Genomic DNA, 20,957 nt, shown 5'->3' on the forward strand with positions numbered 1-20,957 from the left:
TGATTAATTAATGCTTTACAAGATGCTTCAAACTAGGTTAATGTTAATTAATGCTTCAACATGAACTAATGGACCATTATTTTAAAGTGTTACCCTTTTATTTTCACAAGACTTTTTAAATCACTTTTGTTGAGGAGTGAAACAGAGAAGAATAATGTTAAAAGCGCAATATTTACCTTAAAATGATTCTTTAAAATTACTGTACTTCATTGTTTTTCCATCATGTAAATCAGTTTCTGTTTTGTGCTCCAGGAGGTGGCTGTGAAAGAGCATTTGGCAGGAAAAGGCAAGGGCAGCAGACGCAGTCTCAGCTCTCCCAGTGTGCATCGGGTAAGAGCATCTGCAGCATTACAGTCATCCTAATAGACAGAAATATTAAGGACACTCTGCATCATCAGAGCCTGCTGTGATCTCTTCCCAAATCACCTCTTTCTCCTTTAGTTATCTGGAAGCAGACAGGATCTGTCACTAAATTCAGTTCTGGATGACAACAAGGTAAGCTTCTATGGGGAAAAACAAGACACATGGTAGACCACAGGAAATAGGGAGTTAATAACACAGGAAATAACCTTTGATATTCAATTTGCTTATGGAAGAATCGTTGGGAAAGCCAGCAGGATATCTTTGCAACATCTTCCGGGTTTAGCAAAACACTGCCACGACCATCCAGACCTCCTACACCTCCAACACAGAGTCAGGACCCTGAACAAGGTATGACATTTATGGAATAAATGTAATGATTGTTGCAATAAGATAATAGAGATGCATGATATATCGGTTAACGATATCGGCTGATAAATGCTTATTTTTAATTGGATGAAAATAATAATTTATCAATTATAAGTTATGGATTATTTATGGGTTTAAATGAGGTTATTATATATTATAAAAAGGACTTGCTTGTAACTTGCAGATTATATTGGGAAATTATAGATGTAGATGTTTTCTCGCTGGTTCTTTGTCTTCTGCAGTTATACACTGTAAAAAATGCTGGGTTCCACGTAATCGATTTGTGTTGGGTCAACATGAAGAAATTGAGTAGGCTTGGTTTTAACGAATTTAAGTGGACTAAGCATAAAACAATTAAGTTACCCCCCCAAAAAACTGAAAAATTGTGTTGTTTCAGTTCATTTTAATCAAGTAATTTGAGCACAAAATAAACACAGTTTTTTTGAGTGTAGGATTTTAAAATAAAAGCAATTGCTCAGGAAAATGTACATAAAGTTTTGTGTTTATCCATCTACAGTATATATCAGTTATAGGCTTCCAAATATAAAGACCTTTCAGTATCTGCTAAAATCTACATATCAGTGCATCCCTATAAAATATTCTTCCCTTTTCCATGAATCATTCTTTATTTGTCTGTCATTTCAACTTTCAATGCTGTAAACGTGTCAATGCTTATGCAACTTTAGGATTTGAACCTGCAACCTTCTGGTTATCACTTGAAATCTCTCCAAGTCTTTTTGAACTTCTCTTCACCTTGTCTATTTGTAATCTCTCTAAAAAAATGTCAGTGACATTTTTGTATATACTCAACATTTTTTCTGTCTTCATGCACGCCTTTTATATCTTTTCTACATCTGTCCCTGTTTCACCACCATTGTCGTCTCTCTCTCCACACCTCTACCTTGCTGTTTGCCTCCTTCCCGACCCACCCTCAGGTTTTTCAGGGCTTGCTGCTTCTTATATCTCCCCAGTCAAGGCCCTGGTACCACAGATGCCCAAGCTGCTCAAGTCGCTGTTCCCTGTACGCGATGAAAAGAAAGATTTGAGACCCTCTCCACACTCCCAACAGGTCTGGACTCATTTTCGACTTTTAATTTATTAAGTAAACTATGCGCAAAACCTTGCTTTATTTGCCTGGGTGAGTCAATATTATGCATTATAAAAGGTCATATTTTGATTTTAGGGGTCTCGATGGCCATAGCAACAAACAGCAGGAGATCACGAGCAAAACATGCATTTAAATCGATAAAGGATGAAGCACACGTCACGTTTTCATCGTAGTTTTGGACGCAATATGTGAAATAGCCAATAGAGATTTAACCTGAGACAGTACAAGCACTGATCTATAACAGATATCTGATTACAAGCCACGCTGAGCGGTTACAAGTTACAACACACAATTAAATACATATTTTGTTAAGTACAGAAAGCGAACCGTTTTAATCACACTTGTGTAGGAAGGAAGCAGTTAGAGGATCTGGAGGAAGAAGAAACTGGTCCATACAAACTGTATAACAGTTACTGACAATGTCCCATACATTAGTAGTATTTGCTGATCCTTTGTTTAATAACAAACGGCCAGCAAATCCCGTGTTGCAGCGCAGGTTATTGTATCAATCATTCCTGTCATCAAAAATGACAGGAACAAACGCAGCACACGGTTGGCTATACTGTGTTGTTGTTGTGAAAATGAACTTTAACCCTTTATTCCCCTCAGTCGCATGTCTGGCCATATCTTAGTGATGGTAATCTTCGCATCATGATCAGTCCTATGATCCTCGCACTCTGTTAGTGTCTGAAGGAAAAGGCGCATTCATGTTTTACTAGATCAGGTAATTCATATTTGCAATAGTTTCATGTCGACGTCGATACAAATAGGAAAAAATATTCAGACGAACAAAGAATCATTTAAACGACTCTGAGTCGAATCTTTTATTAAAAAAAGATATTTGTAAACCAGGTGTATTTTCAGATTTAACCCTCAGCTGGATGTTTTCACTCACTTAGAGCTGTGTTGCACATTACAAAGAAGGTACTTTTCAAAAACCTATAGTAGGAACTCTTTATCGTAACTTTCCAGATCATTGTTTATGCTAAAAGCAAAAGAATATTTAAAACCTGTAATGAATATGCAAAGAATTTATATGCACGCATAAAATATAATATATATCCAGTAAGTGGACTGGAGTGTTAAAAGTGTAATTTTGTGTTGATGCTGATGTTACAGTATAGCAGATTAAAAAGCTTGAGGTAAAACTTGGTTTCTTGTTGTAACAAAAAAAACATTTTTTTTTCTTGGCATTTTTAATGAGATTCACTGATTTTCTCTAAGTTTGTTGCCATTTCAAAGCTCTCCCTTCATTTCATTTATTCAAAGTATGAGCCATATTTATGCTTACAGACATTTCTGTACAGTAGCTTCATGGTGTGATTCATGCATGAATATATAAAAAATGAGAAGGATCCGTCATAAAAATAGCAGAATTAGTGCCTACAAAGCCTGTCAGAAATCTGCTGCATTTAGATGAGTAAATCATATGAGGTAATCAAAGAGGCATGCAAATGCTTTTGACCGATTTAATTTAAGCCAATTTTAGATGCTAGTGCAACGTTGTTCTCTTCATGCTGCTTCATTTCCATATAGACAGAAATCCCATATGTTACTACATTGCAGATGTATCCATGATATATTATCCACCTCATATGAAGCATATTAAGTCTTTAAATTAAGCCTTATTGCTTGCTGGTGGATTTTTTTGTGTGTGTGAGAAAAGCGGGCTTTTTGGTTTTCCATGATTAAAACAGTGTCCTCATTTTGTCAAAGTAAATCATGTCAGGGAAACCTGATTATATGTTAGACAGGAGTCCACAGATAAACTCCAGTGTTTAATTTCCCCAAGATTAATTGTCAATCCATACCCTTTCATCATATCTCCCAGCATGCTTTCTACAGAGGCGTAGAGAAGGGGGAAAATATGACAGTGATATTTCATCGTCTACATCAGTCCTCCCCTGCATACAGACTTTTGATCTGTCAGTACATTAGATCAAACGTAATCCAAAGGCTCCCAACATAAAAAATGAACCCATGACACTTAAATCAAGCTTTGTGCCGCCTCTCTGAAAACCATTACTGAAATCGTAAAAACAAATTTAATGCGTTCCATTCATCTCCCCAGCATATGCCACGGATAATGATGCAAACAGCCAACAACCCTGATGAAGGAAGAGTAAGAATAGAACCGGTAAGTAGATCTCCACTCTGATCTCATGCTCCGTCTTTCGCGAAATTAAATAAATATGAATGATGAATTGACTTACAGACTTGCATTTTTGCAAAAGTATAGCCTAGGAAGATATTTTTAAGAGGCCAGACTTTCTTTCCTGCATGTGATGTAAATTGCATGCTATTAAATCTGTGGTTTTCCTAGCATGTGAGAGTCAGATGATAAGTTGAGGTGTAGTTAAATATTCCTTGTGGTTTTGGACGTGCTTCCCCCCCGTAGGTTGCAGTAATGGGGAAGAGCCCTTCTTCAGACAGACACTCAGATGCTCCTGATGCCCCATCCTCTATGCATGATCCGCATGACCTGCCCCTGAGCCCCATCAGCGAGGCCTCCAGTGGCTATTTTTCTACTAGCGTCTCCACTGCCACCCTTTCCGATGTCTCCATAGCTTGCGGGGACCTTACCCCTACTCCCAATACCCAGCTGGGTTCTGTAGCATCCAGGCAAAGAGGGGAGGACAGTGAAGAATGTCTTGCAACCCCTGTTAATGCCTCTATTGCTCCTGTAGAAGCTGGGATAAGATCTGACAGACATAAACACGAGGAGGCGGCCCACAGGAATGGCGTCACCACCTCTCAGCAGGAAGCACAGCTACAGACAAACCCAGTGTTGAGTACCTCCACGGACAACCCTTTCTCCCTACAGAAGGTCAAAGCCAATGAACTCAGGTCTTTCAGTAACATTCTTGGAGACGGTGATGGAAAAGCAACCACTAACATCTTGGAGAAGTTGGAGATCACCTTCGAGGATGCAGAACCCAAGGAACTTGCTTGGCTCAAGGTTGGAGGGAGAGTCACTGTCGGAACCAGTAAGTCCGGCACAGTCCGCTACATCGGTCCAACGCACTTCTCAGAAGGCGTCTGGGTCGGCGTTGAGCTGGACACTCCCTCAGGTATGTCAAGTACTCTATTATCTGACAACTTTTTCTTAGAGGTCAACAGATGCTGCATACCAATTTGCTTACTTATGCTACATCCTAAAAGTATGTAATGTTTATAGAAAAAGTATATACTTTCGAGTGTGTAACAGGAGTATGCAAGCTTTCGGATATAATACTTTCTCATTAATGGGGCATTATATTCCTTATGTATACCTGTCAATCATCTTGACACATCACAATAAGCAACTGTACCTCGAATTGCTACCGGAATTAGACCTTTTTAGTAACTTTGGATTATCAACATACTATGACTTGGGACACACTAATTTTATTTTTGACAACCCAAGCTCATTCTGAAAACGTAGTCCCGCGGACGTTTCTGGAGACAGCGGAATACGTCCCGGGAGGTACGTACGGCTGCATTTATTTTTTTCAAGCGAACGCTGCGGAGCGGTGTGACGCTGTTCCCTTTCGCGCTTGCCGGCCGGCCGACCGCTTACCTCCTTGTGGAGGGCTTTTCCGCTGCAACCCGTTTGTCCACTCAGCTCACCGTGTACGTCGACAGGCTTGAGATGCAGAGAGGAGTTGACCACAGTGATCGGTTTCGAGTCCGGGGAAGAGTGGTTCCAGCAATCAGGTAAGACAAAAACAGAATCCCAAAAATTAAGTGAACGAGTTTTATAACAGGGTGAGAATGCGGTGAAATCCGAAAACGCGGTAGAAAAAAAAATCAGGGCTTTTCTTTTTTGGATGGCTTTTGTAAACTGTTGCTCGGGTTTAGGGAAGTGAGGCGGGCGGGTCAATCTGTAAAATTGGTTGGGTTTAGGGAAGGAGGAGGGTGGGTCAGCCGATTGGCCGGTAGCGCAGTCTGCACTCATAACTGCACTCATGAGAGACGTTTGAAATGCGGAAAAGCGCACAACAGCGGCCTCTCGCAGATTCGCAAAAACAAAAACTGCAGCCGTACGTACCTCCCGGGACGTATTCCGCGGTCTCCAAAAACGTCCGCGGGACTACGTTTCCACAATGAGCCTGGGTTGATTTTTGAATTCTATTTAAGATGGATAGTATGGGAATTGGGACACAGTATTGGTCTTGATGAGACCCTGTTCTTCTGTATCCCTTGTCCACCAGGTAAGAACGATGGTTCTGTCGAGGGCCACCAATACTTTCGATGCAACCCTGGTTTTGGAGTACTTGTCCGTCCAGATCGACTGAGCCGCCGGGAAGCTTCTAAAAGACACAATGAAAACCGGCGCAGTGGGGAGTTCAGTCAGCAGCTGAGGGGAGGAACCGGCACTGCCATTCAGAAAGCAGAGAATCGCAAATCCTGGACCAGCTAATTGACTGAGCTGAGCAGGACAGAACCTCCACCTCTATCCATCACTGTGCTTGGGCTAATGGAGCATTCTTATACCCAATTTTGCATGGAGGTGGTACAACATTCCCTTACATCAGTTTCGGTGCTGTGCTAGTGTGTAGCATGTGGGAGTGCTATGGATTTTTTTAACATGCAAGTCTTCTTGGGTTTGACCATAAATGAATCTTCCGGGTCTTTGGGATCAACCCATCATTCTTTTGTTTGTGCCCCGGAGTCTACAAATACTACAAATTATGCTTGATTTGTCCTGTCTGTGCAGTCAGTAGTCGATTACTTGTCTCCTGAATGTGCCTTTTAAGTCAACCCATTCTTTGGTCATCATCCCTCATTGCACCTTGATAACACTAGTTAGAACGTAATAAATGCTATGGTAGACAAACAATGTATCTCAGGGATCTGATCAGAGTTAATGGAAGTGTGTTAAGACACCCTGTTTGGTCTTCAGCTCTAAGCCGCTATCAAGCATATATTTTGAGAAAGGTTATCGCCCTGAGCAGGTCAATGCAGGGGATTGATGTCGGTTTCTTCATGTTGTTGAGTACTACTATTACTTGGCCAGTGATTGCATGACTAAAACCACAAGATGGAATATTTTATTTGGTTTTGGATTGCCTATCAGTATTTTAAGATTAAACTGCCAGCTCGGTGCGTATCCTTGATTGCACATGGAGAGTTTTTAGACTTGACTAAATTGGCACATTCAGGCTTAATTGACTGGCTTAATTAGGCTCTCTCTTAATAGGTTTGATGATTGGAGTGAACAAAAAAAGAAATCATTTTAGAGGACTTATTTACAATCTGATGGGTTGGGGCTCGTTTTAGTAAGCAGCCTTTTAATTGGAATTGGGTTATTGAAACTACTTCAACATAAAATGACTTTGTGCTGCAATTTAGTGACAATTTAACGTAGCTCAGTTTGATTGGTTTGTAAAGACAAGAAGGTCTTTCTTCCGCAAGAAGGTCACGGTGAAAGCACATTCCAGTTTTATGAATTTTTCCCTTTACAGACAATACCCTCATCTTATTTAGTCAAAATCTAAAATCACAAATATATTAGCAGTATGCGCAGAGTGGACACATTTCTATAGTTTTTAAAAAGACGCATGATTCTATACTGATATGACTCTTGTTCACATCAAGATGGATAGAGAAAGACGTGTTATTTCATTCCTTTTATATTCTATTTTCGTGGAAATCATCTTGCGATTTCTGAAGTCTAATGCAATATCAAATTATTCAAATATATTTTAATGGTTGTAGGTATGTACATTGATTTTTATAAAGTGTAAAAATCCCATGAATGGAAAATTAATTTGCACATTTGATTTCTAGTCGATAGCTTATGTGCCCAAAGGGCGCTTTAGTTTTGTTGTAAATTAACTTAAACTAACCAAGGATCCACTGTAAATCAACTTTTCACTGGGTTTGGTGCTCGAAATTTCGTTTTAAAAAATTTCGAAATTTCGATCTGCGAAAAGATGAGTTTCTGCGGCGGTTTCACATTGCTTTTTATTTGTTTTCAAATGAAGTGATGTCCTGAAGTTTGTGTTCGGTCTAAAAACTAAAGGCTGATTTTTACTTCTGCGTCAAGCGCATGCTCCAACGCAGCATTCCCGCGGTCAATCCTCGCCATGGCCAACGCTGACACACACCTCTCAAAATATTTAACTACATGTCGCTACGATGTGTTGCTCAAACTGTGTGATCGGTCGGCTTGGTGGCGGTTACGAGTGTGGGTGGGACCAAGAGCCGAGCGAACATGTTGGAGCGAGTGTTTACAAGTGTCGAGTCCCATGAAGAAATTTAGTTTTGTCTTTACCTTATGATTAAAGTTGTTGCACGTCCGCCGGTTCCTGCCTCAGAATACTGAGTTTTAGATGCTTGTACATCAAGGCAGTGTTCATCAACAACAAAACACCTGCGAAGAAACTCTACTGCCAGTTAGTGTTTCGGAAGTGTTATTGCAGAGCAACACAAACAGCATGCCGAAGCAAATGTGTCTGCAAACTGCAAGACAGGGGCGTAACATAAACGTGCGTTTCTTGTAGTAAGTTAGAAAAGAGGTAACTTTCAGTTATTGAGATCCCATGTGAAATGCTGTTGCCAAGATGGCGGAAAAACTTACCAGATAACATTTTCACCAAATGTTTTCATAGGTTTTCTCCAGATGTATTCATAACCAATTCATTTGATGTATTATTATTATTATTATTATTATTATTATATCCATTCATTTAGCAACTCCTCAATGCAATTTGTTGACAACTTCATCTGTTTTGTCATGACAGTTTGCCCTCTTGGCGTCGCCCCCTGTGGTTGCAAATATTAGTACAATGGCGAGCGCGTCAAGTATGAAAACCTCCGCAACTCGTGGCTGTACGTTACTGTGATGGTTGAGTTCAGGGTTGTTGTAGGTATAGACGTTAATAACTGATGGTTGGGTTTAGGTGTGGAGTAGGTGTAGACGTTAATAACTGATGTACAGCACCATAGTTTTTACATGTAGGTTATGCCTCTAACTTACTACAAGTTACACCCGTCTTGCAGTCCGCAGAGAGACCCTACTTCGCATAGGTATAAACGCATGGCAACGTGCAAGGCATGCGCCGTGGGTCATGGTGATCACACTACGCAGAAGTATAAACCAGTCTTAATTTGCTTAATTTTTTTTTTTTTTTTTTGTATCTCAATCTGTGCCTCATTCATCATGGAGAAAAAAACGAAACAAACGCACACATGGAGTTGACTGTTGCTGCAACAGCAAGACTCTAAGACCTGCTGGATCACGTTAGCAGCTAGTCATTCTCCAAGTATTATATTAAAGGTAATACACGAACTGACTGATTGCCTTTGAACTGACAAGTCTCTACTAGGTATTTCTTTCTAGCAATAACACTCAAAACACAGTAGGAATTTGACAGTTTGAACCTAGCTTGTTTCTTTTGACTACAAAGGGGAAATGAACTTCCTGAAGCTGATCTCCTTCCACGACCCCAGATTTCAATCATAGATGCTTGTAAATGTGTTTATATTGGTATTCTTTCATTTCAAGTGCAATTGACTATTTTTCTAACTCATCACACCCCTTTTCGACAATGTAGTCTCCAGTAGCAGTGATGTCTTGATCTGTCATAAAGTGGCACAGAGCCATATCTGAACAACCAAACGGTGGCCTTCTGAAGTCGATGCTAAATACAGGTGCGGATATTTGTGCTCTTCTTCTGTTTGAAATCCTTCCCGCTTTTTCAAAAAGAGGTTTTGAAGGACGCTCTGGGCCCTGTTGTTTACACAGATGTCAGACGAAGCTCTTGGCAGGAAGTTGCTGCTCTAGTTTTTGTAAAAAAAAAAAAATAATAAAAAATGTCTCCTTCCCTCTTTCTTAGCAGTGAGTGAGTGAACAGCTCCATCTTTCACCACTAGTCTGTGCCTGTCCTGATGATTTCATGTCCTGAAAGTTGTCGCATATATTTCAGTATATGTGTGAATGCTGTTTGTTTTGTACATAGTTGCATCTTGATAGTTCAATCGGAGCACAAGGCTGGGTTTGATTAATTTAATTATCTGCAATTCTATGCTGATATCCAAAGAATAATCATGTATAATATTTCATTTATAATTTCTTTTATATTGACTGTACAATAATCTGGCTGAAAAGGAAAAGACAAATAAAAAGTGAACTGATTAACAGATGTGTCATTACTTTTAATGGTTTATTATACTTGGGGTATTTCCTTAGATTTTAGGGAGCGCAGTCTTTGCTCTATTGACCTTAATTTTAATGGGATGGTTCACCTAAAACAGACAATCGTCGTCATTTACTTCACACTTATTACAAGCCAGTTGATCATATGATATTATATATTGTTTTAACACTGGCTTTGTTGATTTTAGTAGCTTTTAACATGTACTTCGTTTATAATAGGATAAATATTTAGAATAAGTAGTTTTTGGACATTTACTGTAGATGTATCTTTTTTTTTATACAATGAATAAAAGGTTTAGAATTTTCTCCCAAAGGACACTTCCATAAACAATGATATAGAGTTCCCATCTTTTATTGCATTGCATTTCTTAAGTGTGAAAATATTGATAAAATATAATTAAATATTGGGCCATTGATAAGTGCTGTACCAAGAGGAATCCTTTGTTGGCTGTAGCTTCGGTGTGACTTCAGCTAAGTAATTTTGGCCATTGCTAAGAAATGTTTTTCATCCATCCATCCAGCTGTGCAAGAAAATAGACAATATCTGACGTAAGAGAAGTCTTATTCGCCACTGTTGTTTTTAGGTAGAAAAAACATTTTACAAGTAACTTTTATTCAAAATCTTTTAATAATTTTTATTGAAATAGACAAATTCTGACTGAGGAATATTGAACGTGCTGGCTAGTTTGTTATTTGCCAAATAAATGACAATGGGCTACAGTTTTCCATTTAAAACTTTAACATTCCTTTTTTTGTAGTAATATTTGGTGAAATTAATTTGTATTTTTTTATTTCTTTATTCTAAATATTTAGGAAATATCTCTGGTACCTCAAAAAGTGTGGTTATGATAACCCCCCCCCCCCCCCCCCCAACCAAAAAAATAAGTGCTAAAAATGTCACTAAAATGCAGTATTTATATACCTCAAAAATACAAAATGAGGCAAATACCTACAAAAAGGTCCCCTATTTGAGAAAAAAAGAACCACCCCTTTCACCAGGCTGGGTACAGGCCTGATTTATTTTCTGTGATTCTTTTATATCTTGACATCATGCCAAACGTTTTCTGTATTTTAATTGCAAGTACGTATAATATAGTTTTGCTGTTGTTTTGTTGAACACAAGATATTCTGACAAATGTTGGAAACCGCTAATTGTGTTTTTCACACAATAGATGTCGTTACTGAGTTCTAATTTTCTTCAAAATATCTTGTTCAACAGAAAAAAAACTTTTTTTTTCTTTAAAGTCCCCAAGTAACATTAACGTTACATTTTCATGTTTGCGTGAGCTATCCCTTTAAGGTAGGCTAACAGAAAAAATCCAAAATAACTTTGAGGTGTGCGATAATTATTCTGTAAGGTAATATTATCAGTTAAAAAAGAAATTTGTATCATTTTTACCAAAAAATATTGAGTGGCTGAGAATTCAAGATTAACGTTTCACAAAACAACGACTTTTTGATGTGTCGCCACAGATATAGGCTATTCTTCACCACATCCAGTCAAGCCCTTCAAGCTGGCATTGAAATCATCTCATCATCTCTTCTGATTTACAACTACAGGACTAAATAAATAAACGAGAATCATAACGTAGGCCGAAGAACTTACCGAAATTCACGTCATGCTTGCTTCGTAGACGGAAACAAATTAAGAAAGCCTGGATGGGATATTTAGCTCAAAAAAGCAGTTCGGCAAACTAGAGGAAAGTAGGCACTGCATTACATTTTCACTCGACTTCATAGTTGGCTTAAAAATTGTAGATATACGGTGCACTAAACCAGCCAGTGGGTAAAAGTAACATTACAAATACTCAAGTAGTTTTTTCCTCAGAAATTGTAATTTACTAAGTTTTAAAAATGTGAAACTTTTACTTTCCCTTGAGTACAATTTTAGTGCAGTATCGTTATTTTACTCCACTACTCTCCTTCAACCTGCAGTTACTATATTTTTTTTCTTGTTATTAGAAAAATCAGTCCTGTGAATTCTGTCCAATCAAATCACGCCTAGAAAGTAAATCTCATCATAATGAACTACCTCAAGACATTGGACACTTTATAAATGCAGCAAACTGTTTGGAAGTATTAAAAGTGTCCAAGAAGATGTCCGAAATCTTTATACGCAATGACCCAGAGACTGTTTAGATCAGGGGTCACCAATCTCATTCCTGGAGGTCCGGTGCCCTGCAGGGTTTAGCAACTTGCCTCAACACACCTGCCTGGGTGTTTCAAGTACAGTATACCTAGTAAGAACTTGATTAGCTTGTTCAGGTGTGTTTGATTAAGGTTGGAGTTAAAATCTGCAGGTCACCGGACTTCCAGGAACAAGTTTGGTGACGCTTGGTTTGGATGCATGACACTAATGAGAAGATGACGGATGTTTATTGTATGATGACCGAAATTGCCTTAATGATCCAGCAGGACATCAACTGGACGTCAGAATGATGTTCTACCCAATGTCTTGGGGACTTCGTATATTTTTATTTTTGTTCAACCTAAAATCAACCAAATATCAACGTCTAATGATGTAATAGCTTGACGCTGTGTGGACGTTACCACTATGACGTCTATCAGACGTTGCATTTTGGTTGCGATACCTGATGAATAAATGTCAGTATTTGACGTCAATATGATGTGGGTTTAAGATGTTTGCTCAACATTGGATTTTAGTCACTTTCCAACACAACCTCAAATCGACCAAATATCAACGTCATTTGACGTCATTATTGGAAAAAAATAACGTCCTTAGACGCTGGCTAGACATTGAATTTTGGACCCCTGACATCACGACTTAAATTTAACCTATTATTAACATCTAATGACATTGTGTGCCTGCTGGGCAATAACTAAATGCACTACAGAATGTTAAGTTTACACATCCACAAATTACATGCAAATGCATCAGCTTTTTACAGTGTAATACTCACTGCTCACTACTCTTAAATACTTTTAAAAGGGCTACTGTTTACTCATACAGTGAGTAATATTTACAACAGGTACTTTTTATCTACTTGCACTACATTTTTAGGTAAGTAATGGTACTTGGGCTTGATTTTTACAGTACAATTTGCTTCATTTTAAAAACATAATTGTCATTAAAAGTTTGCGCACTATTCATTATAACTGTAATTTAAATGAAAGTACCTGAATTTAGCCTTTGCTATATTGACTAGGGTATATGTACATTTTTCAGCATTGTCATTTAGGCTATAATCAATGCATTTATTTATTCAGTATTTTATTTAGGAAGATATTTTGCTGGATGGATCTGTTTGAATCCTTAATTGAAAGGCAAGATCATGAATCGACAAATAAAAACCAAGTCACCATGTTTCAGCTCATTAAATCTTTATTCTCTAGAAGGTTTACAGTTCTAAACTAAAAACAACTTAAGAACGAACGAAACAAAAGTGTCAAAACAAAACTTAAAAAAGTAACAAAGCATATGCGTTTATACTACATATTAATTACAGAACAGTCTACTGTCCAAAAAAGGCACTAAATTCTGTAATAAGAGATACATGATTAGACTATTTCAAGTTAATACAACAGTGATATATTTTTATACTCATAGAATATAATTATATATTTATATATATTTCATATATTCACATATTGAACATGGACAGATTAAAAACACAGTCGAAGTGTTCCCTCATTCGTTCACAAACACATTCCGTCACTAGCTTAACAAAGACTTCTGGGTAAGTGAGTGAACTGTTTCTGAGAGAGGGATCTGTGTTAGTACACGTTATATCCTATCAGAAAATATACAAGACTACAGCACTGCTGTGCAAGCTCAAACTGGGGTCTGCAAAGCCTCAATTCAGGGACCATTCTACACTTTTCTGAGCTCAGTGTTTGACTGGCAGTTTGCAATCCTGTTTATTGGCTTGCTATAATAGTATATAGTTAATGGAAATAAAAATAAAACTCAGAGACTGGGGCTAGTTGTCACATTCACAATAGCTATATATTTTGACCATTTCTGCACTGAAAAAAATGTTTAATTGGATTTTTTTAAGGTAAGTGTTTGTAGACAGTTTAAATGGGCTGGATTTAAACAAATTAAATTCAGTAATGTTCAAATTATTTACTTAAATTCAACTTATGTAAATTGTTTGCATTGTGCTTAATTTCTCCAGTGATAATCGAAGTCTTAAAATTAAAACTGGAGAGAAAAAATAAGTTGCGGAAATTTTTATCGGCTGTAATTTTATAGGAATGCTACATGATTTGTCAAGTTTTGTAGGTTGTAATTTTAGTACATGCATTGTGATCTGTTGGCCAATAATGTAAGAGATGGTATAAAATTCATCTTGATTTCTGTTAGCCAAAACTTTTGTTGTAGTTTTATAGATGACATTTTCAGAGACAATTGTAACGACAGCAGATTTTAATTTGTTTTAAAAACCAACTATTTTTTCCAGTTTCAAAAATGTGTGCAAATTAAGGGTTGCTATTTTATAAAAAATATAAATTTTTATACCAAAAGTAGATTTCTCCCCTCTGGTTGGCCAGCCTGATCTCACGAGGAAACATTACTATTTACGTTTTGTCAGTTTAGTGGCTAATTCGTAAAAGTTCAGTTGTACAAAATGTATGAATTTAAAAAAGGAGGCGTGGCACCAAACCCTGCTCCTAAACCCAACCATCACTGGGAGAAGAGCAAATCATTCTAAATCAAAGGGCTCAAACATGTAAATTCTTAATCAAAAAGTTACGACTTGCCGTGGGATTGTGTTGGGTTGGCGGAAGCCGTTTAAAATTTGTAGGTTGTAACAAACAAACAAACCAACAAAATCTCATCTTAAAATGATGATAGGATTTTATTTATTTATTTTTGCTGGATAGTTGTCTTTAAAAATGTAATTTTCAAAAAAAATCTAAAGCTGCAGTCCCACTAGACTTTTCGCCCCGCTAGACTTTTTATTCATACGCACGCGAATGCATCAGACCCGAAACGCAAGGTTGTGCGACAGGTTTCATGGTTTCCGCTACATTCATCCTTCTTTGGCGAGGCGCCAAGCCAAAATTGATCCCGCCACGGCTACATTACAGCTTTTCATTCAAAACGATCGTCTTTTTTTATAGCGGGTGATAATCGCACCAAAAAGTATTAAAAGGTAAGTGAATTATAACAGCACAAACTTTTCTGTAACCGTAGTGCTGTGCGTCATTTGTTTAACCCTTTAAGGTGGCGTGCTGACTGACTGACTGACAGATGCGTGAGTCCAGCAAACACGACGTATAGCCATTCACTTTACTTCAGGATGCATTAATACCGCTCTGTAGGTCTATTGGAGACATTCATAAATATTCCTAGCAAATCTAATAAATGTTGGAGACATACTCGTTACATAAACGCACTAAATCGCACTTCAGCAGCGTTTATTTGAGAGCGCACAAGAAGATCTGCACTTGAGCAGCGTATATTTGAGGGCGTGCAAAAAGTTTTGTGCACGAGCAGAGGATATTGGCGTGCAAGCAAAGAGATTTGTATGCTCGTTGGCTATAAATGTGTTCTCGACTTGTATTACTGCACACACAACATTTATCGTTGAAATAACACCACAGGTAGTTGGTAGATCTCTGTAAAAAAAAAAAAAGGCCTGCCGCCAAAAAATCCTGGAGGAGACACACAGTTTCGAAGTTCACTGCATTGCAAAGTTCAAGCTTGGTGAACTTTGACCTTCGAAATCGCATCACGACAACGGTCAAAACATAACCTCTGGCCAGAAATTTTAAATATGGACCAAACGCCTAAAAGTCTAATCATGTTGTTTAATCCCGCCCCTTTTTGCAGTGCCTTACAACAGAATTTTACACGCACAGCTTAATTTTTAATGAAAGTAGATTTGAATTGAATTTCTTTTCAGGTTTAAAATTATAATTGAGTCGAATTGAGGCCTTAAGTTTTTATAGTTTATAGTTTCATAAAATTCATTAAAAAAATTTTGATGTCAACCCAAACAGTTTAATTATAATATTAATATTGCTGTTTTTATGTAAAACATTTAAACGCATTTGCATCAGAATTGATTATTGTTATTTTTATGGAGTTTTCCTTAAAGTCCCCAGGAACTGGAAGCTGTGACCATTTTTTTTTTTTTCATATTGTGACGCAATCCTTACAAACTTGAAATATTAAATAAGAAACCAGTGGGCGTGGCTTGTTTTTCTACTGTGAGCTGAATGGATGTAGCAAAGTATCCATTTCATTTAGAAAGATGGAGAAAAAGGTTTGGGAAGAGTTATTACAGCTTAACAGACACCTCCTCCTCACTATTTCTGTTTGTTGACAAAACTGACCGTTGGAGCAGCCTGGTTAAATATGTTAGCCACCCCTAATTACTAAGACTTCCATAATCTGACAACTGAAGAAAACAGAAGATTTTAAGATTTCAATAAAGTTAGGAATGGCATTTTTTTTTTTCTTAAATGACATACACAGATGAATTGTTCACCACAAAACTAGTTTAGCCGGGTTAGTTTTGATTTCTTGGGGACTTTAAAGTGGCTCTTTTTTGTGACATCCTTACTTGGCAGTGCTTGGTGTCACACTACACGGGGTGTGTATAACTTCAAAAATTTCAGTCAGACAAACAATCTCAAAAGTGTGTGTCAAAAAGCCCCAGCCACATTATCAAGCAAGACATTGTGTGTTTAAGTCGAATGAAAACTCAACATTTCAACAAAACATAGGTAATTCAAGTCCCATTTAATGGGCTTACAAAACAAGAAATTGAATTTCTAATGACTAGTCCATCCTAACATACAATACATTTGACGGCACAATGTTAAGCTTATGCAGATTTAACATTAGCGTTAACTTAAAGAGTTCATTTTCACAGATATGTCGTCACATGTTAAGTGCTTAAAAATACTTGCATTAAGGCTGAAGCTCATGATGGATGTTTAAAACTCACGTTCGGCTTGTTTGCTAGCTAGTGTGCAATCGATCCACGCTCAATAGGAACAAATGAGTGTTTATGAGTTGAAATGCTCGAATTTCAGACAGTCTGAGAGAACTTTTGAAGCAGCTGATCATTTTCACAGGTTTGTCATCCGATAGCTGTTTTGAGAAGTCTAAAAAAAGAAAAGCTTATTTGTGACTGCGATGATGTGCATTTCACACAGAAAGCAGCTTCCTAAAAGGCAAAGAGGAAAGACTGTAAAAGAGGACGTGTGGTTAGCATCTCCTTTCCTTTTTTTTTTTTTTTTTTTAAACAAGCACCATATTTCAATTCTGAAGCACAAAGAAAAATAACCTGAACGAGTCCATCCCTCTTTTCGCTCTCTCAAACAGTACCAGATACACAGGAACAAAATAAAAGGTACAGTCAAGTGAAAATGTTTGACACACTAAGACATTACACTTTTTCCATATCAAGGTATTTTTTGATCTTTGGCAGGTCCTAAACTTTAGAAATTATAACCTCAGATGAACAACAACGTCTGACCCTCGACCACAAAACCAGTTAAAAGGGTCAATTAAAAAAAATAATAATAAAATTGAGATCTAAGTGTCATATGAAAGCTGAATAAATAAGCTTGTTGGGATGAAAAATTGGGATGTAATAATTTTCAAACAAGTGCTTAGCAATGTAAATCACTAATCAATAATTGAGTTTTGTTATATTTTCAGTTGGGAATGTACAAAATATCTTTATAGCACCTAATGGGGACCTATTATGCAAAAATCACTTTTACTTGGGGTTTAAACACAGCTGTGTTGTAACAGTGTGTGAATATAACCAGCATCTGAATGGCAAAAAATGAACTGATTGTATTTTTTTTTATAATCACACCATACACAAACATTCTGCAGAAACACTTTGATTGGCATTCTCCATTTGTACACGTCAGAGCGGGAAAGCCCAGCCCATTTGTGGCGATCTCTCCATCATTAACAAACAGCCCTAGATGAGAAGCAATCGTCCACCATTAGAGTTTTCACCCACGGAAGATAATGTCAGTTTTTCACACAGATAACATTAGCCCTGTTTTGCATCTGCCACAAAGCTCCGCCCTCTTTTGAAAAAGAGGCCAATCTCATTTGAATTTAAAGTGAAAGGGGCCATTTAAAAGAGCTAGAAAGCATTATTAGTGGGGTGTTCAAAGCTGAAACTACATATACACACTACAGGAACATCAGAGACTAAGGGTGCTTTCACGGCTGTCGACCGATTGTTTTATTCTGAAACAGGGATAAGAATTGTTATAATGTTGCGTTTTGTTGTTGAAGTTTTTCAGAAAAAACAATCTCTGTCATTACAATACAGTCTAAAATGCATGGCTCATGGCTAAAACTCATTGGGCATGCGTGTATTTTGCCAGCATCTGTCTACTGGTTGTATAATGGTCATATGTGAAGTTTATTTATAAACTAATTTTGACAGGATCACGTACTTATGATTCCTTGCTGCCGGCCCTGCATTATTCAATCTAGAATCAGTTCATTTTTGTTGTAAACTTCGTCTACACTGACACTAAGCACCAACGTTTCCAAACAACAACAACAACAAAAATGAGCTTCTCTTTTAGCATTTTCAAAGCAACCTTTTTCCAGGTTTAAAACACCAGTGTAGTGTGGACACCAGGTGTAACGATATGGTTTCAAAACGGTGTTCAATCTGCGCTTAGTGCTACTGGCAACACTACAATGCCACTGCTCTGTGATATCAAATTCATGGCAAAACATGCCTGTTTTAATTAGGTGGAAGACAGCATGTTTACATCTTTACACATGCAAGGGATTAATGCATAAACACACAGGCATACATGGTTCAAGATGGTTGTGAAAACTGAGAGTTGAAGATCACATTCTCATAGTAGTTTTCATGTAAGTGATTTCAGCTCAACAATCCAGTTCCGCAAACACTCAGAAACATGTCAACATCTTGCCTTGCCTACTTTTCACAGTGATTGGTTGCCACCTGGTGTTTTTCACTTGATATTTGCATAAGGAAAACAAAGTCTGCTACTCTTAATGCTTTCCTCATGCCACTTTCAATCCCCTAATGCATAGCGTGACAGTTTACGCTCATCTTCCATATGAATGATTGAAAATACTCGCTGCACTCTCAGTGTGCTAGTGGAAATGTGTCGTAACTTTAACAAAAGTGAAACTGTGGTGAGAGCTGTGCATAAGGATTGGAGACTGAGGGGCATTTACACTAGTGCATTTCTGTTGTAAAGTCATTTTAGATTGAAAACACTCCTCATCCAGACTAGCGTTTTTAATTGCATTTTAGAAAAATGATCCCCGACAACATTATACAGCCTAAAAGAGATGACATGTGACATTTAAGCTCACTGGTCATGCGCATATTTACCGGCATCAGTACCTGCAGTCTACTGGTCGTGTAATGGTCATATGACCAGGACTTGCTGAATATGGAAACGATACACAGTAGCCCGAAAGACCAGAAACAGAACGTGCAGCATTATTGAGATGCTGGAGTAGGAAATGCATTAGTGTAAACGCTACCCGATGAGATCAAACAGAAAATCATTATTTTTTTAGGGTTTCATAGTGTCACCCATGACTTTTCTACGCTCAAAAAAAAGTTCTGCTGCTTGTTCAAACTACTCATTTACAATTAGTGAAACCAACACAATTCTTACGTTTTTTCAAATTGTTTTATGTTCAATCCACTTAAATTTGTAAAATGATGAAGTTAATAGATTTGTGTGGGGACAACAAAAGAACTAAGAACTAACTCTTTAACAGAGTATCACGACTCTTTTTTTGTTAAATACATGATGACACATTAGTAACAAATATTATACAAAATACAGATCACGTTAAAGGAAAATGGGAACTAGAACTAAATACCATTATTGAGGATAAGGTCTGGATTAAGTTATGTGAAGGATGTCATAAAGGAATTAATAGTCAATTATGAAAGAAATTAGATTGGAAAGTAAAAATGAGGTACTTTAATACTCCTTTTGTAATTTCTACATATGTAAAAGGACCATCTGTTGCTTTGTGTTGGAGAAAATCTGGTAAAGATGATCAGACCCACATTTTTTGGGACTGTCTTAAGATTCAAGAATTTTGGAAAAATGTTTGAAAATAAATAGTTAATGACTGCATGTCTACAAATGAAGACTGATATTTTTCTGAACAGGTGGAAAAGTATAACGACATATTTAGATATGTATATTTAGAGGTTAGACGACGCAGTAGGTAGTGCTGTCAACTCACAGCAAGAAGGTTGCTGATTCGAGCCTCGGCAGGGTCAGTTGGCATTTCTGTGGAGTTTGCAAGTTCTCCCTGCGTTCGCGTTCACTGGTTCATTCCGCTGTGGCGACCCCGGATTGGTAAAGGGACTAAGCCAAGGAGAAAATGAATGAAGGAATGAATTTAGAGATTACTTTGCCTATCAACACAGTAATTTGAGGTAATTACATTGTAACACAATGTAACTTGATGTACAAATGTATCCCCTGAAAAGTAATTATGACGCAATACCTTTTATTTATTTATTTATTTTAATTACTTTCTTTTAATAGATTTTTTATAATTTCATTACTATTTTATCTAATTCCTCCTTTGTAAGGGGTTAAATGGTTGGTAAAGGGTTCAGTAAAAAAAAAAACTTTGAAAAATCTTAAGTAAATTAAATAAAATTAAAATTAAAAATTAAAATTAAAATAAATACATAAATAAATAAATAAATAATGACACATTTTTTTATGTCCTGCGATATCGTTCATCTCAGGTTTTATCTTTTAAGTTTTAAGACATGCCAAGCACCCTATACTTTGTTTGTTTTACGTCCTGATATGGAAAATCATCAAATTTAATAGGGTGTCTTAACATTTTCACTTGACTGTATGTTAGGGCACAGAACCCAAAGCACCAAAACCCTCCCCCTTATATAAAGTGACATTATTCAACAAAAACAAACATTACATTGGGATATTTATTAGAGTGGTTAAATCCACTTTAATTAGGGAAATAACGCTCAT

General features: G+C 37.2%; 1 protein-coding gene across 5 annotated transcripts in view; it reads left to right on the forward strand.

Annotated features, from left to right (window-relative positions):
- Window positions 1-9,962, forward strand: part of kif13ba (kinesin family member 13Ba) — a 91,316-nt gene extending 81,354 nt beyond the window's left edge. For 3 of the 5 annotated variants that reach the window (XM_005169867.5, XM_695118.8, XM_017351794.3), the window contains exons 34-40: window positions 253-330; window positions 442-495; window positions 597-711; window positions 1,665-1,798; window positions 3,909-3,974; window positions 4,236-4,908; window positions 6,031-9,962. In XM_005169867.5, coding sequence (XP_005169924.1) covers window positions 253-330; window positions 442-495; window positions 597-711; window positions 1,665-1,798; window positions 3,909-3,974; window positions 4,236-4,908; window positions 6,031-6,239 — 1,329 coding nt within the window. In that variant the 3' untranslated portion in view covers window positions 6,240-9,962. The remainder of the gene's footprint in view (window positions 1-252; window positions 331-441; window positions 496-596; window positions 712-1,664; window positions 1,799-3,908; window positions 3,975-4,235; window positions 4,909-6,030) is intronic. The other 2 variants (XM_005169869.5, XM_073928369.1) reach the window with 1 other exon arrangement.
- Window positions 9,963-20,957: the final 10,995 nt, after the last annotated feature.

The sequence above is a fragment of the Danio rerio genome, chromosome 17 (genome assembly GCF_049306965.1).
Source record: "Danio rerio strain Tuebingen ecotype United States chromosome 17, GRCz12tu, whole genome shotgun sequence".
Taxonomy (NCBI): domain Eukaryota; kingdom Metazoa; phylum Chordata; class Actinopteri; order Cypriniformes; family Danionidae; genus Danio; species Danio rerio.